This window comes from Trypanosoma grayi (genome assembly GCF_000691245.1).
Source record: "Trypanosoma grayi strain ANR4 Tgr_26_V1, whole genome shotgun sequence".
Taxonomy (NCBI): domain Eukaryota; phylum Euglenozoa; class Kinetoplastea; order Trypanosomatida; family Trypanosomatidae; genus Trypanosoma; species Trypanosoma grayi.
The window spans coordinates 6,419-27,952 of NW_008825645.1; the positions used below are offsets into that span (position 1 = coordinate 6,419).

At 56.2% G+C, this 21,534-nt stretch overlaps 10 protein-coding genes across 10 annotated transcripts; all 10 read right to left on the reverse strand.

Annotated features, from left to right (window-relative positions):
• Positions 1-110: 110 nt before the first annotated feature.
• On the reverse strand, positions 111-1,649 carry DQ04_00261030 (hypothetical protein; the record flags this gene model as incomplete). The annotated part of the gene is made up of 1 exon (XM_009308574.1): positions 111-1,649. The coding sequence occupies one exon, from the start codon at positions 1,647-1,649 to the stop codon at positions 111-113; it is 1,539 nt and encodes a 512-aa protein (XP_009306849.1).
• Positions 1,650-3,044: 1,395 nt separating this feature from the next.
• DQ04_00261040 (hypothetical protein) lies at positions 3,045-4,634 on the reverse strand (the record flags this gene model as incomplete). The annotated part of the gene is made up of 1 exon (XM_009308575.1): positions 3,045-4,634. One exon carries the CDS (start codon positions 4,632-4,634, stop codon positions 3,045-3,047), a length of 1,590 nt encoding a protein of 529 aa, XP_009306850.1.
• Positions 4,635-5,119: 485 nt separating this feature from the next.
• DQ04_00261050 (hypothetical protein) lies at positions 5,120-6,829 on the reverse strand (the record flags this gene model as incomplete). Its single annotated transcript, XM_009308576.1, has 1 exon — positions 5,120-6,829. One exon carries the CDS (start codon positions 6,827-6,829, stop codon positions 5,120-5,122), a length of 1,710 nt encoding a protein of 569 aa, XP_009306851.1.
• Positions 6,830-7,336: 507 nt separating this feature from the next.
• On the reverse strand, positions 7,337-8,632 carry DQ04_00261060 (putative serine/threonine protein phosphatase; the record flags this gene model as incomplete). Its single annotated transcript, XM_009308577.1, has 1 exon — positions 7,337-8,632. One exon carries the CDS (start codon positions 8,630-8,632, stop codon positions 7,337-7,339), a length of 1,296 nt encoding a protein of 431 aa, XP_009306852.1.
• A 384-nt stretch (positions 8,633-9,016) lies between these two features.
• On the reverse strand, positions 9,017-9,712 carry DQ04_00261070 (hypothetical protein; the record flags this gene model as incomplete). The annotated part of the gene is made up of 1 exon (XM_009308578.1): positions 9,017-9,712. The coding sequence occupies one exon, from the start codon at positions 9,710-9,712 to the stop codon at positions 9,017-9,019; it is 696 nt and encodes a 231-aa protein (XP_009306853.1).
• Positions 9,713-10,013: 301 nt separating this feature from the next.
• DQ04_00261080 (DNA repair protein) lies at positions 10,014-11,393 on the reverse strand (the record flags this gene model as incomplete). Its single annotated transcript, XM_009308579.1, has 1 exon — positions 10,014-11,393. One exon carries the CDS (start codon positions 11,391-11,393, stop codon positions 10,014-10,016), a length of 1,380 nt encoding a protein of 459 aa, XP_009306854.1.
• A 1,412-nt stretch (positions 11,394-12,805) lies between these two features.
• DQ04_00261090 (hypothetical protein) lies at positions 12,806-14,602 on the reverse strand (the record flags this gene model as incomplete). Its single annotated transcript, XM_009308580.1, has 1 exon — positions 12,806-14,602. The coding sequence occupies one exon, from the start codon at positions 14,600-14,602 to the stop codon at positions 12,806-12,808; it is 1,797 nt and encodes a 598-aa protein (XP_009306855.1).
• Positions 14,603-15,736: 1,134 nt separating this feature from the next.
• DQ04_00261100 (hypothetical protein) lies at positions 15,737-16,498 on the reverse strand (the record flags this gene model as incomplete). Its single annotated transcript, XM_009308581.1, has 1 exon — positions 15,737-16,498. One exon carries the CDS (start codon positions 16,496-16,498, stop codon positions 15,737-15,739), a length of 762 nt encoding a protein of 253 aa, XP_009306856.1.
• A 1,021-nt stretch (positions 16,499-17,519) lies between these two features.
• Positions 17,520-18,176, reverse strand: DQ04_00261110 (hypothetical protein; the record flags this gene model as incomplete). Its single annotated transcript, XM_009308582.1, has 1 exon — positions 17,520-18,176. The coding sequence occupies one exon, from the start codon at positions 18,174-18,176 to the stop codon at positions 17,520-17,522; it is 657 nt and encodes a 218-aa protein (XP_009306857.1).
• A 1,436-nt stretch (positions 18,177-19,612) lies between these two features.
• DQ04_00261120 (hypothetical protein) lies at positions 19,613-20,716 on the reverse strand (the record flags this gene model as incomplete). Its single annotated transcript, XM_009308583.1, has 1 exon — positions 19,613-20,716. The coding sequence occupies one exon, from the start codon at positions 20,714-20,716 to the stop codon at positions 19,613-19,615; it is 1,104 nt and encodes a 367-aa protein (XP_009306858.1).
• Between the last annotated feature and the right edge of the window lie 818 nt (positions 20,717-21,534).

Sequence of the window (21,534 nt, forward strand, 5' to 3'; positions counted from 1 at the left end):
AATAATAATAATAATACTAATAAATAGAGGTCGAGGGAAAGCGTGGAAAAATATTTAATTTTTCCACCTCCAAGTATGTCACGCTACAGAAGCACTACTGTCCCTCTCTATCAACCTGAGTAGACCCCCCTACGCCTAAGATGCTTCACGAGCACAGTAGGCGCCCACCGCGACGGCACCTCAAGCGCTTTACCCTCAATCACCAAGTTGGTCAAGAGATGCTGCTGTTGTTGCTCCTCTTGCTGCTTTTTTTGTTCGTGCTGCCTCATCTGGTGAGGAGCCCGTGCACTTCTCGTCCGAATGCCTCCTCCACCACAAGCAGAGGTGCCATTGTAGCCGAGGGAAGAGGTGTGGGATGGGGTAGTGCACAGCTGCGAGGACCCGTCACAGCTGCCCGCACTTGAGCGTCGTTGCTGAAACCGCCCTGCTAGATTGGAAGCCACCGGTGTGCCGGCACCCCGCCTCTCCTCCCCGCTCTGTGCCACCTTCCACGGGTGCAGAGGCGGATATCTGTGAGGCAGCTGAGAGGGATCACGGTAGCACCGCAAGAATTCGGCCTTCTCGCCCGTGCCGCCTCTGTTATACGATGATGGCACTGGTGGCCTGGAGCTGGCGGGCCGCACGATAAGGGGCCTGCTGAAGTGTAGCCGCTCCAGATAGCGGCTGGCGTACGACACCCTGGGGTTCGGCGGCACAGAGTCAGTGGCGGATGCTGATCTCATTTCACGCGGTGGCCGATCGGCACCACCCAATGTTGGGGACGCCGCGTCGTGGAACACCTCTGAGGATGGTCTTGGAATCGAGGAGGACCAATGCGGCCGCCTTTCAGTGGACGGAGCGGTCGCCGTGGAGGCCAGCACGTTGTGGAGAGATGCCATGGTGCGCTCTACAAGCGGGGGCTCCATGTCGTCGCTCGAGGCGCCGTCCACCACAGCGCCACGCGATGTCAACGGCGCACTCGACGCCCGCTCGCCGTTGGAGACGTGTCCGAAGCGGTCGTGTGGCAGCGGGACCGCCTCCCTGTGAGGGCCCTCAAGGCCTTGTTTTATGTGCGTCGTCAACGATGTGAAGGCGGCGGCGAAGGCGGCGCCGACAGTGTAGGAAGGAGTGGTCCCGTTTGTTACGCCGCAGACATTCTTCATGTTGCTGTTTTCGCGTGCTCCGTTCCCGTCGATGATATCATTGGTGCCCTTGTTGTTGTTTTCGCCTACTGTCACTGCTTCGGTTGATGGGACCACACATGGTGGGGCCGCACCGCCGTGCAGAAGCGTGGTGAGCAGCCGCAGCAATGGAAGTTCGTCGTCGCCGCGGCTGCAGCGCGTCGTCATGAAGTCCAGCATGCTCGTGGGCGCAGCCAGTGGATGCACCGCCACCGCGGGAACTGTGGTCGCAGTGGCAAGTGGAAGGGGGGAAAGAGGCGCAAGAGCCGGAACGATATGTGAGGGTGGGCCGCGCCCTAACGGCGCCGCCGCCCCCCTCTCGCACTGAGCAGTGCTCTTCTGCGTCACCCTTTCCTCGCTCGTGGGTGTCGCCATGTCGCACGGCTTCTCCTCGGCGTGCAAAATTTGCGACAGCAGCTGCAGCGAAGTAAAATCACCGGAGCTGCCCGTCGCACCACTCTGCCCACAAGCGATGAGGAAGCCCAACATGTGCACGTCTATGAATAGCGCTACCTCTATGAGTGCTCGTGCAAGCAATGGTTCAGCAGGCAGTCACAAGGAAAGGAAAGCACTACAAGACAAGAAGCAAGACATGTATAGATGTAGACATATAGATATATATACGTATACGTAGCAAACAGGACAAGCGAACCGAGTGGAGTGCATATTGTGGCCGCTCTCTCTCGTCACCACGGCGCTGATGAGTGGTGAACGTTTGTGCCCGCTTCACACCCTCCTGCAGAATTCGAGTCATACCGCCCCCGCCCCCTCAACTGGGGTCCTCTCGCACACAACAACAACAGTGGCAGCTACAATGCACGGAAGGAATCAAATATCAGAACCAAAAGGGAAAAGGTACTGAGGAGAAACCATAACAGCAGGAAAATACCAGCCACGGGATGAGAAAGAGGTAAAGGGCGCCGCTCCGCTCTCTCCTTCCTCCATGCCCCGCCCAGCAAGATCCCGCCCTTCCTCCTCACCCAGGCATCGCTTTACCGCAGAAAAAAAAAAAGCACACCAACAATAAAGAAAACGAAAGAAAGAGGACAAGAAACCTAAAAAAAAGTAATGGACACATATCACACAGACTCCTTTATCTCTCGCTCATATTCTCTCCATTTCTCTCGCACACATCTTCTCTCTTCAGACACACACCAGATCCGTCTTCTCGGGGCCCCCGCACCCCGCCTGCATTGCTGCCGTCCCCAACTGCGGGCATCGCCGCCGCCCGTTGTTTTCCACGCACCGCTGCTGGTGCCCACGCGCACCCGCCCGCCAAAGCGCCAGACGCACAAAAGAAAAAAAAACAATGGCATCCCCTCGTTCTCTCCCTCTCTTCTCTCTCTCTCTCTCTCTCTCTCTCTCTCTCTCTCTCTCNCTTCTCTCTCCCTCTCTCTCACACACAGACATGAGTACCACAACCTGCTGCAACCAGAATCAGTGAAAATTCAGCACGACAGAGAATCTACATTTAATCAAATAAGTTTTCGTTTTCTCCGCTCATCGTCACTTTTTTTTTTTGCTCGTTTCATTCTTAAAGGAGAGACGGTGGCGTTGAGGGGGACGCGACGCCCCTGTGTCCTAAATGGCACCTAATGGCGTCGTGTATAGCAGTACTCTGTACACAGTAGAGTAAGAATGCCATTTCATTTCGTTGATTTCCTTTACTTCTCTTTCTTTCTCTCTCTCCCTCTTTCTCTCTCCCTCTCTCCTTGTTTCCTTTTTCATTTCATTCCTTGTAATCACGCGCACATACACACGCAACCTCTTTCCCCTTTGCATGTGTTTCCTCTCTCTCTCTCTCTCTCTCTCTCTCTCTCTCTCTCTCTCTCTCTCTCTCCCTCTATCTTCCCCCCTCCGTTCCCCCCAGGGCTTCACGCCACCCTATTCTGTGGTGAGCAGTGACATGAGGTGCTGAATGTGAATGGTGTTGACGCTCCGATTCGGCGTGGTCGATGAGCTGCTTATGCCACCGGCAGTGCCGCCCAGCAGGCTAAGGAGCTCAGACGCATTCCTGCTTTCCACTGGGCAGATAGAAGCACCGACAGACAACCGGTTGCTGTTCGCGGTCAGGCCGCTCTGCTGCTGCTGCTGCTGCTCCTGCTGCTGTGCCGGCTGCGGCTTGCCGGTCGCCCCGTCCTCCCCGACTAGCGACCGCAGCAGCTGGCTCGTCAGCGTCTCGGGGGAATTTGGCGCGGCGCCCACCTTGCTGCTACTCACCGCAGTCTCACCGCTACCAGCCGTGAAGGGTACCCACAACTCCCCACGTGAAGGCACCAAGCTTGTTGTGTTTAGTTCAGGCCCTGAAAAGAGCGCCGATCCTTCTGCTGTCACGCTAGCAGTTCCAAGCCCAACCGTTGTCGTCGGCACATCCGGGGGTGGGAGGTCCCAGATAGCCGTACCGGCGTCGCCCCAAATGCTTGCAGTCGCGTTGGAGTGGCTCAGCGTTGAGCTCACCCAAGCATCATCACCAAGGGCTCCTGCGAGACTCTCCGATTGTGTAAATTGGGGCACACCACCCCGGCTCGAGGAGACGGGCCCGGTATTGATGGTGCTGCTGTGAATCTCCTTTCGTCCTCCTATGTTCTTACCCAGGTGCTTGTGCGACACAGCATCCATCACTGTATCGGCTACCACAACGTTGGCCGCGGTTCTATTATCATCATCGGGGACCACATGTCCAACCCATCCTCCTCTACATTGAGTTGCGCTGTGCTGCTGTCTCGTTAAATCATGATGTGGTTGTTGCTGGTGGTGACTGATGTTGCTGCTGTTCCCCTGCTGGCTGCTATTTACCGCTACATTTCGGCTCCACGATGTGCCACCGCTTTGCGGATTCATAGTGACAGCGGAGCCACTAAGGGAGGCAGCCTGTCGGCTGGCCTGCTGACTCCTCGGCGCCGGAATAAGGGTACTGTGAGTAGATGTGACGGGGCCCTTATGATCCGTACCACGAGCGGGGTCTGCCGAGGGATTATTTAACTGTTGCGTTTGCTGCTGATAGTGGTGGTGGTGCTGCTGCTGATAGCTACTATGCTGCTGTTGTTGTTGCTGGTGGTGGTGGGGGTGGGGGTGCTGCTGCTGCAAGCGCTGCGGCGAGGTAGACTGGCTTCCGTCCTCTCGCGACAGCTGCACAGGGCTCCCCACTGGGGTGGAGGCGGTATTGACGCCACCTAACAACGGCAGCGTTGGGCTGTTAAAGTACGCTGCCACGTGAGCATTGGTGCATGCTGCGTGACTATGGCAGGCGCCTTGCCTCCAGTTGGTGCACAGCTTCATTGGGCCCTCCATTCTCCCTTCGCGCTTGAGAGCGAAGGCAGCCTCGCTGCCCTGCGTCGGACTAAGGTCCTCTTCGCCCACATGAATAGTGTGCGACGCCGTTATCTGCACCGATATGCGGTTTGCCGGGCCTGACGGCTGGAAGAAGTGCTTCGTCACATCAATGCCTTTTGCGCGACCTTTCCCACGTCCCATGTCGTGAAGATAGAACAAGGTGGACTTCTTCTATAAACCGGGTGCTGGGGCTGTTGTCTGCGGGCACAGCGGTTGGGTCGCGTACCACTAAACTACTACCACCGCAAATAAAACAAGACCGAGGGAGCAGGCAGGAGCTGAATCATCAGGGGTCAGAGTGGAACCAGAAGAAACAAGACAATCGCTACAAGTTCGCCAGAAGTGGACGACGAAAACGATGCGGGTGATGTAAAAGTCGTGATCGGCGGCACACAAGCTGCAGCTCCCAACACGTTCCCTAAAGTCCACGCAAGAACGGCGGACAACACACAAGCGCAACAGAATCATCGGGCAAACAAAAATAAATTTCAAAGCGCCTCTGTGTCCTGATGACCCCCCCCCCTCCACAACAACAACAACGACAATAACAGGAGTCGCAACGGCGCCACAAGACGCTCAAGCCTTCTCCCCGTTCTTTTCTTATTTCACCCAAATTTCACTTCTCCTCAGCGTGATGTTGCGGGAGTGCCCGCCATCGCAGCGGCGTTGCGGTGTGTGCGGGACGCCTCCACCTTGTGCCGCAGCCGCCTGCCGCTGCTCAAATTCTTCTTCATCAGTGCCGCGTCGCGCTCGATGACCTCCTTGCGGTTGACGTACTCCGTGTCGAGGTGGCGCCGGATGCCGATCTTTGCAATGTCGGGGTTGTTGACGCCGTAGAGCCGGTCGTAGCGCGTCTCGGGCACTTCATTCATCCACGTGGGTGAGCGGTCGTGCAGGCCGCGCACGTCGTCGTAGTAGATGTCGCCCGCCCGCACGTCGTCATAGCGCTCCCTCGTGTTGGTGACGTACAGCACGTCCTCCAGCGGCGGCCGCTCCCACGGCTGGCGCTCGTTGAAGAACGCCGGCAGCTCTACCGTCGCGACGCTCACCTGCGCGCCGTCGGGCTGGTTGAAGTCGCGTAGCGGCGCCACCTGCTTCGTCGTGTTCTTCATCAGGTGCAAGTCGTACAGCCATCCGTGGCGGCGCCTGAACTCGATGAAGTCAAACTGCTTCACCGCACGGCCCCACTCGTAGTAGCGCGCGCGATAGATGCGGAACTTGCGCAGGGCATCCTCCACCTCGTCCATCAGCGGGCGCGAGAGGTGCGAGCGCGGGATGCCGAGCTCGTCCATCTGCGCCAGCACAAGCGGCACCTTCTTCTTCTCCACAACGTTGATGTTGCCGAAGCACTGTAGTGGCTCACTGGTCGGTGTGTGGGCGTGGTCGATGATGCTGCGCAGGTACAGCTCCGCCGTCAGTGTGTTGGCGCGCGGCCAGCGGCGGTCCACGAGCTCCTGCCAGATGGCGTCGCAGCGGTCGTACTGCCGCGCCTCGCGGTGGCCCATCAGCAGAGCGTTGTAGCTTCCAACCGTCACGTGCTCATTGTGGTGTCGGCGCAGAAATGAAAAGACACTCTCCGCCTCCTGCGTGTTGCCCTGCAGCGAGAGCGCGAGCATGACGAGCTCGTAGGTGCTAATTGTGGGCGAGATGCCCATCGTTCCCATGCGGTCATACACCGCGTCAGGGACCGCCGTGACGTGCGTGTAGCCACATGTGAGCAGTGTGCGCATCAGCGCGTTGACGAGCTGCGCGGCGGCCGCTGTTCCCTGCGGCAGCTGCTGGCACGCCGTGATAAGCGCGGTGAACGCCATGTTGAACCAGCGGTGTGCCTCCTGCGCCCGCTCCTCACCGTTTTCGTCACCGAGGAACTTGTACGTCAGAGCGGGGTCGCACTGGGCGTCGCAGTGAAGAATGCGCTCCGCCAATCGCGGGGCCGCTAGCGAGTCAATCAGAAGGCAGTACTGGCCCGCAGTGAGGACGCGTTGCTGGTGCAGCTGATCCACAATGGGGCTCGCCTGCTGGTAGAGCCCATGCTGCGCCAGTCGTATCGCCAGTTCGAGTTGAGCGTGCGGTGTGACGAGCGCATGTTGTTGGTGTTGTTGGCATGTCCCCGCTTCAGCGAGCTGTAGCACGCTTGCGCGGGAGGTGTTGAAGGACCGCATGTGCGCCTCACGGTCACGCTTACGCTGCAGCAATATGAGGTGTCGCTGCCGTTTGGTGATGCCGCTGAAGTAGTAGACGCCCTCCCATTGGTTCAGTGGTTTCCGCTGCGGGAGGTTTGTGCGGATCATGTAGTACGACGGCACAGTCGTCTTTGCAACATTCTGCGAGAGCATCCTTCCGCCAGGCCCCAGGCTGCAGTTTGAGAGAAATGATTCGCCGACCGCTTCGCTACCACTGCGCAGGAAAGAAGAGGATGGGAGAGTCAAAACATGGAGGTGGGAAAGTGCAAATACGAAGAGGTGCCAAATAATTTAAAAACAGGAAGGGGGGGAGGGAAGAAACAAAGCGGGAGAGAGGGAAAGAGAAAGTCAGGGAGAACGACAGCAACACCATAAACGCAAGGACACACACTCGCACAATAGCAAAGCACACGCGGTGAATAGAACGAGTGTAGAGGCATATCTTCCCAACACAGAGCAAAACAACGAACTAGTCCGGAATTATTCCTTTTCGGTTCCTTTAAATAAATATATATATATATATATATTTATATATATGCGTCAAGAGGTCTACGTCTGTCAACAAGCCTACATATAATCACGCCAGAGCCACCCACCTGAAGGAGGAGGGTCAAACAGCAATAATTTTTAAAAGGGAGTGGGGATCTTTTGGCAATTGCATCATGTCACCTTCCTGCCTGAGTGGTGGCCCTTCGCGAACGGCCGCCAGACCCGTACAAAGACAAGTGACACCAACAGCGCCAGCATAAGGCACAGGATAAAGCAGTCCAGAAGCGGGTTTGGCGTTTCTCCTGCTACACTCACTGGGGTCATTTCTGCCACGCCGGATGGCGTGGCACGACGAATGTCGGTGTTACGATTATTATTCCCGTTGGGCCCCCCCGGCCCCTGATACTCTTGCGGCTGCTGCTGCCACAGCGCGCGGCGTGGGAGGCGCACCGGCTCACTGAGCATCGGCGGTGTGGTCGGCCGCTTACCTTTGCCAAAGGGGTACTGCGGCACAGGCACGCGCCGCGCCGGCACACTTTCGTCGTGCAGGAACTCCACGTACGCCACGTGACCACCGGCCAGCTGCAGGTAGCGGCTCAGGCCCACGTCGGCCGCAACAAGCTGGCCGTCGCAGACGATCGTAACGCTGCCATCAGGCTGGATCGTGTGGCCACCGACCATGACGCGCACCGACGCTCGTCCCGCCGCGACCTCACTCAGCGACAACACGTGCAGGGCCTCCTCCACGAGCGTACAGTTGCCCTCATGTGCCTCTCGCAGCACGTTGCGCGTCCACAGCGGACTGTCGTTGGAGTTGAATGGGTGACCGTCGCCGTTTCCCTCCCCTGCACCGCGGTGGAAGCCACGCTGGAACTCTGCGTTGATGGCGTGCACACCCATCGCCGCGTAGGCCGGCGTCACACCCGCGTGTACGAACGCCACGCCCTCGCGCACCGCCACGACGTGGTGCTGCAAGATGTAAGAACCGTACGCACCCCACGGGGAGAAGGCGGCCGCGTACGCCGCCTGCCCGCCAAAGACCGCCACCACGTCAGGGTGGGCGTAGCGGTGGTCACCTACAAGATTCAGCAGCTCGTGGTTGCCAACGACAAATGTGAACTCGCCGCCGGCGGCCGCGGCCTGCTGCTCCAGCGACGCGAAGAGGTCATAGATCTCGTGGTAGTGTCGGCCGCGGTCGGCGATGTCACCAAGCTGAACGACGGTGGAGGCGCCAGCAATCCAGCGGTCCGCCCCGTCCGTGATGTTCGCCGCCTGCAGCACCTGACGGCAGCTGAAGATGTCACCATGCATGTCGCCGAATGCCACGAGGCGTGGCACAACGTCGTTCTTCGCCACCGCCCCCGCATTGGGTGGCGCCACGAGACACACAGCGGGGCAGCACGCCACCACCACCACTACCACAACAACAACAACAACGTGTGGGGCATCGCACGCACGCCGCAACATGCTGGCAATAAAGGCAACGATGATGATGATGTCAAAGAAAGGGAGGAGGGAGTACGTCCTGTAGCTACGCGACACACCGGCGATGAGGTGAAGGAAAAAAGAGAAGGAGAAAACAAAGAAAGCAAGAAGGCAAAAAAAAAAAGCAAATGGGGCACATCCATAACGAATGCTGCGCAGGAAGAAGGAAGCGTGGCCGATGCGCACTCTACCTTCGTCTATTGAGCAAGCTGGGGTGGACCAAATTCCACAACTTACGGAAGCGCAATGTACCGTCCAAGACAAAATTGGCGAGAAAAGGAACGAAGCAAGATCAAAGCAAAATGTGTATTCAATTTTAGGTAAAATGAAAAAAAAAGATCCCATCAGCTTCATCAAGGGGTGGCCTCAACAATCGTTTGGTGACCACACAGGATCGTCAAATTCTACACGCACTCCCTGAGGAGGACTCTGTGGCGAGGCAGTCTGGTGGCCCGCCATGTTTACACTTGCTGTCGCTTGCCGCATGTCTCTTGTGTCGCTCGTGGTCCCCACAAGAGCAGCGGTTGGACTCTCCACTTTCTTTTGCACCGGCGATGACTCAACTTGGACTGTGTCTGATTGTGCCTCCTTGGACATGCTCTTCATCTTCCCACGGCCAAAGTGTGAGCCGCCCATGTTACCATAACTACTGCTTACGCCGCCGCACGACCAAGTCCCTGCAGGCAACCCACTTTCTCTTCGCCCCATCGGGGGCAGGGGCTCGGCGAACACGTCATCCGCCTCCACATCGTCGGCCTCGTCCGCAACATACGAGAGCCTCCTCTGACAGATGCAGTATATCGCAAGTATAATGGTGACGATGAGGACGGCTATTCCAATGACGAAGAAAACTCCGACATGCGCCGCGGTCGGGGCGCAGCAGAGCTCGCTGCAGAGCCATAGCCCAGCTCTCTCCCCTTCGTCATCGGCGCCGTATGTGGAGTTGCACAATCTGTACGAGCATAGGCATCGCCCATTGAAGAAAATGTGGGCGAGATCCGTCGGTGCCTTCTGCAACCCGCACGAGACGTGGCACGCCGACACCCCGCCCAAGGGCCGCATTCAACGCCAGCAGACGGCAGTTACACGCCGGCCTCTATGCAGTGTAGTAGCAACAACAACAACAACAGGGAAAAAAGGAGCTTGCCAAAGCCTTCAGCGCAGACACGTAGTTGCACATATGCAGCCAAAGAGAAAGAAACGATTGCACAGTCGCACAATTTGCCACTTTTCGTGGTACCCCCAGTGCGGGCACATCAACAGAGCCAGACTATTATACAAACAAAAAAACTAGACACACACACACACACACAGACTACACACATGCACCCGCCATCTTTTCCATGTGCAGCCACGTCATCTCTTACGTGTCGTCTCGAATACCGTCGGACTCAATGACGTACACGCCACATGTAGGCGGGTGTGCGGGGCCGTAGAGAACAGTGAGCTGTCGCCGCACCGTCCCCGACGCAGCGTGCAGGCGTCGCAGATGCACGCGGACGTGCGGCGCCAGTGACCATTGAATACCGAGTGCAGGCACCACTATGTCTGTAGCGTGCCGCTGCAGCCGGCCAACGGACAGCAGCGACCGCACCTGGTTGGTGACAAGCACGGCGGCCACCTCCTGTACGGCGAACGCCTTCAAGAGAGACCCCACAGCCACTAAATCAGACGCCATCTCCCACCTGTCATTCTCGCCACTACCATTTATGGGGCCGCTGGCACCAGCACCAGCAGCAGCAGCAGCCCCTGCGATGGAGTCTACCACAACTATCCCACGGCCGCCCAACGCGTGAAATGCACCAGTCAGTGTTCCGTCGGAGAGCAGCCGCAATAGGATTTTCAGAGATTTTATGCATCGGATGTGCAGTCCGGCCATTACAGACTTCACCGTCACTGCAGCATCCAAGGAGGCCTTCAGCTGGGCTAACGTCGATGACGGGAGGTGCGACACGGCGCGAAGTGCCTTTTGTTTCTCCCGTTTTACTGCACCTGCCGCTAGCGACGCAAGTCGGCTTGCCGGGAAATCTTCCGAGGCGATATACAACGCCGCCACACCTGTTGTGGATACACTAACGCAGCCCTCTCGTCCAGCACCAGTAGGATCTAGCAGCGCACACTGGTGATGTGCGACGCAATGCAGTAGGCACTGTAAGGCGAGTTGTGTCTTTCCACTTCCCGCCTCACCATAGATTTCTGTGAGGAGCCCGGCACGGATGCCACTCTCCGCTGAACTCGTGCCTGGACGGCAGCCGGCGCCGCCGAAGAGCTGGTCCAGAGAAGGACAGCCTGTGGTGAAGAAATGGGAGCCTTCACGTGCTGCCGTGGAAGGAGTAGACCCATCGGCGACAGCTGGAGCTGGAAGAAGCATATCCGCCACACTTCTTGGCATAAAGGAAGGATCTGTATCTATGTCTGTGTCCACCACTGAAGTGAATTTCTGTGAGAGGTGCTGCATGCTTAACGCCAAAAGCAGTTTTTCAATAAAAATTTGCACCTCTGCAGGATGGCAAAACGTCTGTTGTCTCTGATCTTGTGCTACCGCCAACAGCACCCTCCGCTGGACAAACGGGCGGTCGCTTGTTAGTAGTAGCAGCAATTCCGCCTCCGAGGCGATGCCCCACTCCACACAGCACCGCAACAAAGCACCAGCAAGGGCATGCTCCATTGCATCCTCCTGTAGACGCGGAACGAGGCGTTCGATACGAGTAGCCAGTGGTGTTCCTGCTTCAATGGATCCCATTTGCATTCCACACGCACTATGTATGTATGTGTATATTTATGTGCGTGCGTGTGTGTTTCTCTGTGTTTGGACCTAGTGTTTCTTGCCGCGCACTAGCGGCAGGAGCCCTTCCTACGCCTTGGTGCGTCTCGCAGAAGGCACATGCACCGCACCCCCTCCACCCGGCACCCCGCGCACATGTGCACAAGAGGGGGAGAAGAGAGAGTGGAATCTGCTGTCCAGTAGCATGCAACGGAGGTGTTGCGTTTGCATCAAAATGAAGAGACAGTGACAACGGAAAGAAAAAAAACGGCTTCGGCGTAGCGGTGCAGAGTGCCTGGGCGCACTAGTAGATAGGCGTGCAGTTAATTCCCCCACTCCCCACAATCGCACCGGGAGTACGTCGCGTTCCCAAAGATATCGCACACATCACCGCTCCTCCCCTCTCCAGTCACATACATGCCCCACCCTTATTACGTTCTCCCAATCTCGATCTCTCTCCGCACTTGCAAGGCTCCCCCGGGTCTCTCTCCCCATTATCACAGTTTCACTGAGAGTTCTTCTTCTGTCATTCTCTCCCTCTCTCGCCACCGCACATACTTTCAAGCAACCCACACACACACACCCTCAAGAATAGACGTCACAACGCACTGCCAACCACTTCCACCAAGACCGGGTAGGGGGGAATGCGTTTTATACTACGGGCCGACAGAAGGAAGCACCGCGAAAAGAAAAGCACGAAAAGAATCGAAGGAAAGCAAGGAAGACGAACTACACTGCGCATGGAAGGACACGTCCGCAGCGCAGACAGCAGCCACGGCGCCACAACAGCTCCTTCTATTTCATTGAGGGTGTCTCTTTGTTTTTTTGTTTTGTTGTTGTTTTTTGGTTGTATTTCTCCGAAGGGGGAAGGGATCGCGCGCCTACAGAAAAAAAAGGTAAGTGTGTATCTACCTTCATTTTTTTTTTTTTTGGTTTCCTCTCTGGCCTTTTGTGTTGTTGGTTTATTTTTCCATTTGTTTTTGTTTCGCTCAGAGGGTATCGAGGAGGGGCGCGTCAGTTTCACGACGCACCACAAACCCCTTTATGAATCAATGGCTGCCCGCACCGCAGCCGAGCTCGTGGTCTGCCACTGGCCCGATTGTGCATTCATCCCAATGATGCGCTGAACAAGCACACACACACACACATATATATATATATATATATATGTATAAACAAATACACCGACAGTGAGACGCAGGTAGGCAGAACAGCAGCCTTCGGCATACGTTTTAGGAATGTGAAAGGACTCTTCAGCGATCCTGTACGGATGCAGCCCTAATTTACACTTGAGTTGGCAAACCCAATGCCTGTGATGACAACGCGTGCGCAGCACAGTTGTTGTTGTTCTTTACAGCCAAAACGCTACTGTTAGAGAGATCTGTGTGTTGCTACTGTGGCTCCGCTGGGTTGAGTGTATCTGGGATGACATTCTCTGCGAACGTCGGCTTGACTCCCATGTCACTGCCCCTCGGCGACCGCGGGCTGCCGTATTGTGTGGAGCGGCGCTGCAGCGGGCTGCCAAAGGGGCGCTGTTTGCGCAACTGATTCACCTGTTCACGCAACTCATGAAGCGCGGAGGTAAGCTCCTCCATTTCTGCGATACGGCTGCGAAGTTCCGCCTCGTACGCCGCCTCACGTATGCGCTTGTCGGCGAGCACGCACTCCTTCTCTGCCCGCAGACCCTCGTTCACAGCGAGGGCTTCTTCAAGCGCCGCGGCGAGTCCCACAGTCATGGAAGCCTCACTCTTGCTGGAAGTTTTATCGTCACCTGGAGCGCCACCTGCTGCTCCAGCTAATGTTGTTGTTGCTGCAGCAGCAGGCTCAGGCAATGCCGCTTGAGACGCACGCGTCGTCAGCTCGCTTATTGTCAGGCGGCAGCGGCTCAATTCTTCGATCAGCTCTTCCCTCGAACGACTCTGGTCCGCACGCCGCTGGCTCCGTAGCGCGCTCGCCGCACTCTCATAGGTCCGCAGCCTTCGTGCCAGTCGGCCGACATCTTTGAGCAGCTGCAACTCTAGCCGGCCCTGCTTGCGCGCCCGCTCACGCTCGGAGGTGAGTTCTCGCTCCATGCGCTCCAGTTCCGCCACGTTGCGTCGCAGTCGCCACTGAAGCTCCTGCGTAAAGTTGCGCACTTGTGTTTGCACCTTTTGGTTCGCCATCTCCGTTCCACCAACGCAGCAGGCCCGCGCCTTCGCAAGCTCCTTCTCCAGGAACTCGCGCTGCTTCTGACTCTCGTAGAAGAGCCGCCGCCACTCGGTGAACTCGGCAGCGCCTTTGTTGCACGGAGTGTCGGGCTCTCGCACCGACACCGCTTCAGCCTCCGCTCCCTGCACAGACCACACCTGGCGCGGGTCCTGCACACGCAGACTCAGCTCGCGGAACGAGTACTCCGCGAAGTCCGACGCGATGGGCGACGTAATGACGTTCACCACTCCCAACGGCTCGTCGCCTGTGCTCGTGGGCCCCTTTGGGCTCTTCTGGGAAACGGTGCGGCGCAGAAGCTTCCTCCACAAGTTTGCGTCACCGCGCTCCACCTCTTGCCTGGAGCGTTCCGTGCAGGAATCATAAGACACCGCCGGCACGCTCTGCGCGGAGCTGCGCGTGGCGTCCGCTGCGGTTGTGCGAGGCGTGCTTGCTAGTGAGTCGGTGAGCACCTTCTCGCGCCGCGCCTTGACTTCGAGGTCCCGCTGCAGGTTGGCGGCCTTGGTGCTGATTTGCGCCAGCTCGTTCTTTGCTTCCGTCAGCTTCCGTAGTGCGTCTGCCTTTTCGCGGAGCAGCGCATCAATGTAGTCATCAGCAGCCTGGAGCTGCAGGCGCAGCATCTCCAGGTCCTCCTCCTTATCGTTCAGCTCAGATTCCAAATATCGCATTTCAGCCTGGGTGTCACTGAGCGCCACATCCTGGTCGAGTAGCTCGTAGAGCGCCTCATTGTAGCGCTGCGTCGCGGTGATGGCACACTCCTTAAGAGCTTCGTGATCAAGCCGCGCAAATTTGCACTCTATTGGCTCGTCACAGTCAACAAGGGGCGGGCAAATATCGACTTCAATGAATGACGGGAGAGTGTCGATGTACTCGGAGAGAAGAGCCTTTTCGTCGGCATCCATGTCCCCACGCTCGCTATCACTGGCATCCTTTCGGGCGCTCCCCTTGCTAGAAGTCGTCGATACTGAGGGGCTCGACGCCATGCCGCAAGAGGGCGGCAATTCACTGAGCACGAGACGACGCTACTCCTCTTGCTTGGGGTAAACGTGTATACAAATATATATATATATATATATATATATATGGGTGGGTGGGTGTGTCGAGGAAGGTCAACACAAATGTGCACCGCGTCCCCCACCACACCGGCCAAGAAAGACAGACACAGAGAGAGAGAGAGAGTGAGTAAAAAAGGGGGAAAGGAACCATGAAGAGAAATCACACGTAGTAGAAGCAGCAGCCGCAGCACAGCATCAGCGGCTACGACGACGACGACGGCACCGGCGCCGGCACTCGTGACTGAGAGCCGCGCGGGCGCCAGGGTATTGCCGCCGCCATGCATCCTGGCACGCGGTGGTGCAGGGCCCCGCCCAGGTCGTGCAAGGACGGCATGAAAACGAAGAAAACAAGCAAACAATAAAACGAAAATTTTTTAAAGCAAAAACAGAAGAACTAAAGGGAAGATGAGTGACAACATAACCAAGCAAGGGGGACAGAAGAGACAGGTCACAAAGGAACAGAGGGAGGAAACTGGCATCGTTGTTATTATCCGTTCTTGATTTTCACATTTGGTTGGTTCAGAAACAATAATAATAATAATAATAATAATAATAACAGCATACATGCCGACGCCACATCCTTCCCTTGAACCCTCTCTCCCGTCTACAGACGCATCCTCGCCAACGCTTGCTGACAACCACAACGCACTACTATAACCAGAGCATGCAAGAGGGGGGGGGAACTCGATTGTCATGCAGCACTGGCATCTCTAGCTTTGTTTACACTTTTCTTTCGCATTGCACTCACTCAGCCTAACACTCTCACTAGCAAATATGGATATATATATATATATATATTTTTTTTGTTGCCGTCGTTCTTTTATACGCATCTCATTCTTTTTTTTTTCCTCTGCTGTTGTTTGTTTCATTTCCAGGTGTGCGGCTTCACCGATGAAATCGGAATACAATGGAGTCGCACACCGATCTTTCTTTTTTTTTTCTTTGCTTTTTTCTCTCGGGCACCGCGTTCCTCAGGCCGTCGTTGGCAGTCCTTGAGTGGATTGATAAGACGCCTGCTCGCCCTCGTCCATCGCCTCCAGGACGTCGCTGCGTTCTTCGTTCCTACCTAAGCGCCACGCGCGTGGCCAGCGTCTGCTCGTTCCCCTCCACAATGCCTTCCGCTGTCTGTTTCACCATGGTCGTGTCGATTAACTCTATAAAGTGATCGACGGCAGCCAACTCATCTGTTCCACCCTCCCCCCACGCCTCTGCCCGCTGTGCATCCGCCTCCTCCTCGCACCTCGAGGGGCCACTGCAGCCGTCCCTGAACAGCTCTTCCACGCACCACTCATTGTCGTTCTCTATCGTATCCCAATGCACGCACTGCGTACAACTCCCGCCATCGCAGACGACAAGCCAGTCGCCGTCGCTCTCTGCGATTTGCAACGGGCGCTCGGTCTCGCAGTACCGTGAGAGCTCCTGCAGCTCGCGCCGCCGCTGCACCTCCGGGCCGGTGCAACGCAGCATGTACGGCAGAAATCCGCCGCCGAGTGAGCCAGCGAGGGAACCCAGCGCCGTCCCCACGCCAGGGAGCAGCAGACCACCTACCACCGCGCCACAGCCGCCGCCCACAATAGACGCGCCGCCCACTGTGAGCGCCGTGGTAGCGTCGTACCAGAACTGCTGCCTCGCGAGTTCCGAGAGCTCCGGTCGCGTCACGCCACGCTGCAGGAGAACGCATGTGTGAATTCCTATCTGAACCGTTGTCGCGGCGAGGGCGGAGGCCGCATTCGCGTGGAGGCCAACGGCTATCACCTGTCTCGACAACGACTGCTTCGCCAGTAATGAGGTTACGCTGACCGCACCGCCCAGTGAGGCCGGCATGCACCTGGCGATGAACGCCACTAGCACCTCGATTGCCCGCGCGAGGTGTTTGGGGGAGTACAGCGCGAGCCGCGAGGCGACGTGCAACAGCCCTTNCCACTAGCACCTCGATTGCCCGCGCGAGGTGTTTGGGGGAGTACAGCGCGAGCCGCGAGGCGACGTGCAACAGCCCTTCCACCTGTGCACGGCCGCTCAACGCCGCGTTGGCGGCAATCACCTCCCCGAACACCTTTGGCGAAAGCGCCACGGTGAGCTGCATGGAGGCGAGTGACTGCATAATAATTCGGAATAGGCAGAGAATGGCGCGATGGAGGCGCAGCATGGTTTGTGTGGAGTTCACTATGAGGAGGCCCGTGCTCCGCTTGCTGCTGGCCAGGAGCCTCATTGAGGTTTGGGGCACTACCATTGGTTCGCGGCAACAAGCTAACGGGAGACGGGGACCAAAGCGATAATGATAATTAAAACCGCAAACGGAGTAAAAAGTTGGACGCAGAGTTCACATCATCATTCACAAGAAAAAAAAGGAAAAGGAAACGAAAAGAGAGAAGCACGAATGGACAGAAAGATCGTCACATCCTATGGATAGCATCTACGCGATTTTNAGGAAAAGGAAACGAAAAGAGAGAAGCACGAATGGACAGAAAGATCGTCACATCCTATGGATAGCATCTACGCGATTTTAGTACCTTCGTCGGGCGAAGGCACCGTGCCGTGTATTCTGTGAGGCGCGCCCAAGCCTGCGGTGAATACAGGATTTGAATTCCCACAGGTGAGCCACGCAGCAGCAGCAGCAGCAGCTCTATGGCCCCCCTCTATTGTGCTCGTGTGGCGTTCAGCAGGTGATTGATGTCGCTTGCCACACGAACGTGCCGCTTGTTAGCCTGGCGGAAATTCGTCGCCTTCGCTCCACCGCGCTTGCCTTCGTAGAACTCGCCGTGCATGATGCGTGTCATGACCGGCTCCCCCCGCAGCAGCTGCTGTCGGTGAGGATTCTGCAGCACCCACCGCCCGCCCGTCCGCTCTACGAGCCTGTCCATTGTGTGCGCTGTCGGCACTGTCTTGTGGAGGNCCGCCCGCCCGTCCGCTCTACGAGCCTGTCCATTGTGTGCGCTGTCGGCACTGTCTTGTGGAGGTCCGCCTGCCCCGCCGTGAGGTGTGAATAGTGCGCGGCCACCCGGCGGCGCGGAATGGACAACTCGTAGCGGATGATCGCCTCATCCCTCTCCCTCGCGGCCCGTCTTTCCTTCGCACTCGCGTGGGCGCCGGGGTGACCTTGCAACTTCCTCTTCGCGTCGGCGGGGGTGGGCCACGCGTGGTGGGCAATCTTTCTATTCATGGAGTAGCACGACTGCAAGGGGTCGCCGTATTCGTCAGCGCGCCTGCAAGGAGCCGCGGCGGTGTTACTGCCAAGCAGTGCCGGCTCGTGGCCCACTTCGTGTGCGAGCTGCCACTGGTTGCCCAGTTGCACCTCAGGCGGCAGNCTGCCAAGCAGTGCCGGCTCGTGGCCCACTTCGTGTGCGAGCTGCCACTGGTTGCCCAGTTGCACCTCAGGCGGCAGCGTCCCGTCGGAGAGGCGCGTGCTTGGTCCCACCCACGGTGAGGGGGATGGCACCTGCCGCTTCGCGAATAATCGCTGCACAGCGGCGGCGTTGCGCTCCTTGGCCTTCGCGTTGCTCATGTCGGTCTCGTCAGCCTGTCCACTGCAGCGCAGGACAGCAACTGAGCGTCACACCAATTCACAGCAACAGTAGCAGCAGCAACGGCACAGGGTGAGTCTCTACGTGGCTCACCACCAGTCACCACTGATCAAACTACGAAGGCGGAAACAACAAAAGAACGGAGGAGGAAAAAAGATAAATACAAAAACAATAATAAATCTAAAAAACGGAGTTGAGAGAAATGAATACACCAGCAGCGGGGAAAATCATTGAAGAAGACTAGACAAAGTAGCACATATTTTTTTTTTCCCTCACGGAACCACAACCACGAAGCACAATCCACCTACGACTACTGATTTCTTCCTCCTCCTCCTGTTTATCCTTCTGTGCATCTCTCCAGAGCCCTCTGCCTACACTCTGATGATCGCTGCTCCCTTCTGGTTCCCAGAACTTGTACTCCGGCTCCACGCCTACCAAGCGAAGAAGCCTTCCCCTTGCGCAGCGCGTATCCCCCTAACCCCTCAGCAGCAACATATCCCATCACCAAAATACAAACACATAAGTACATCCCACAAACTCAAAGCACACACACACACACACATATATATATATATATATATATATCAAACCACAACATAAAATGAAATGCAGAGGAGTGGAAGATACAGTAAATTGCCTATGAATAAGTGCATCCTTATATATGCATATATAAGGATGCACTGCACAGCCAGGCGGAGCGGGAACCTCTTCTTCCTCTCTCCCCACCTTTTTCCCTCAACCCTACTCGGGCGATTCTCTCTCTTCTCTGTTAAAAAGAATTCCCAATGCACCACCCCACATGCAAGAGTACGAAAAAAACAGTGAAGCACAACAAAAGAGCCCGCAGGCGAGGGAATTTTACAGAAAAGGATCTAGAATCTTCTTTGAACCCTACTTACACCACCAACACTACCACTAGGTGAACTTCAGGCAGGCACGACTCCTTATTTCCCTTCACTCAATCTATCCACTTCCTGGCAACAACTACAGCACAGCGGCAGAGACTTATCGGAGCATGAATGAAACAGAAGCACGTAAGTGAAAAAAACGGTGCAATGTTATCATACCTTATGGAGCTGGAAACATGTCGCTGTCTCTCTCTGTGTGTGTGTGTATGTGTGTGTGTATCACGGCATTCAGCACATCTTGTTTTTTGTGTGCTTTTTGCGCCTAAAATAGACCCCCATACGAAAAAAAAGGTTCACGCATCCCCCCGCACCCCTCCTTATAGTTGCTGTCCCATACTATACCTCCTAGAGCACTCCCACCATCCCCCTCCTCTATTCACTACATAGCAACACAACATGCAAGTCTCTTCGGTTTTGTCTGGCCTACGCCAAAAAAAAAACACAAATTGAAAACAAAACCACCGCGAAGGTACTTTCCATCACTCACTCCCGTCCTCCCATTGATTTGCTCAGGCTACAGAATTCACTGGATCTCTGTCCATCGCTGAGGATCTCATCTGTGCATTCAGCACCTGTGGCATCTCCCACAAATCATTTTTCCTGAGACAAGGATTAGCATTGTACGTCTGCGGGGCCTTCTGCCAATTGAAGTACGGATTCGGCAGCCGCAGTCCACCACGGTACAATGGTAGATTCTCGTGGGTTGCGTTCTCCCAAATAGTATCCTGCATCGTGCCACTGGTGATACGGAAGTACCGAAACTGCGCGACACTGGCGTTGCGATTCGTGTCGGGGTCGACGCGGTGTGCCAGCACTGGCATCAGCGAACCCCAGTTGGCCTGCCGGTTGATCTCTTTGTTCGCGTGAAAACTGTAGAAGAGACGGCTACCCGAGAGGACATACTGCCGTGCGTACTCGTACTGCAGGCCCGCAAGAAGTGTCATGATGAACCAGAAGTTCGTCTTCTTCCAGCGGCCCATGAAAAAAGCGTAGCCTAGAGGGGGAAAGATGCTCGCGGCGGCGCGGGCCATATAGCAGCCCTGGCCCTCGTCCCACGCCCGCTTCCAGCCGTTGAGGCTCGGGTCGCGGATGCGGAATGGCCACGGGCCGTGCGTGTAGAGCCATTCGTACGTGTAGAAGTAGCCGCCGATGCCGATGAGGCCGGCGATGTTGGCCCGTATCACGCCCATGGCTAGCGCTATATTCCACGCAAACTTTGTTCGCGGGTTTCCTACTGAGCCAAAAGAGTTCGACGCACGTGCCAGGAACCAGTTGACGTACCAAACGTTCAGACCCCCCATCCACCACTTGACACACTCGAAGGTGTGCATCGAGTCGGTGTAGGGAACCTCCTCCTTTACCCCAATGAATGCATTCATAGAAATAAAGCCAAACGGTAGTTTCTGCACACCAAACTTCCGCACTTGGTGCGTCTCATCGAGGGGGTTGTACGGTGCGGAGACGTCGACAACGGGGCGCTTCTTTTCGCTATGCGCCGGGTCAATATAGGAGTGCCAGAACGTCATCCTATGCGGCTCCTCTTGCGCACCTTCGCTTGGAAGGTTATGGCCCTCCGCGTTCAGAACGGCACTTTGAAACGTCCGACTAAACATGGCAGTAATCACTTTTTTTCTTCCTACCTCACGTTACAAGCCAACCTGTCCTTTTCTTCCCCCTTCAGCTGCTATGGTTGCGACCCCCCTCTCCCTTAGATATTGTCAAAACCAGGCCGCAAATAAACGAACAAAAATAAAGAAAAAATCAAGGCCCAATTATTCGTTCCCTTCTTCAACCACACTTTCCTATCTTCCTTAGCGGTGGCGATGGTTACGGTAGCTGTCGGTGTACCAATCGTCCCGCGGCCCACACACCCTTTTTTTTTGGTGCTAATATCTTTCTAAATCTTCCCCCACGAGCTTCGTCTCGTCCGCCACTCGTGGCTTCTAAAGGCTAGGCGGGAGGAATACGTGTGTATAGGCGTGCAGGAGAGAAAGGGAAGAGTGAGAACGTGGGCACAAACGGGCCGCATTTAGCGCAGTTCCGCCTTGCTGTATTGCAAGAAGACCACCGGGAGCGAACACTGTGGAGAAGCGATTCAGAAGGAAACTGGCACCCGTGCGAGGGGAAAAACACTGAAGAAAGCAGTGTCAACATATCCCCCTCGCAGTGTCGGTTTCTCACACGCCAACTCACACTTAAACAGGAACACAAACAGATCAGCAATTTTCTTCTTTTTTTCAAGTGCACGCAAGCTGATTTAACACATACGAACCTGGGCCACGGCAGCAAGTTCGACCACAACAAAAATAAAAGAGAATACAGCTCGGGACCAGCAAGATGCAAAAAGAAGGCCACAGGGTACAGCAGAATTAAGGTTATAGAGGGTACAGGGGTAAGGTAAAGAGGGAAGGTGCAGGTACAGGATTTTTTT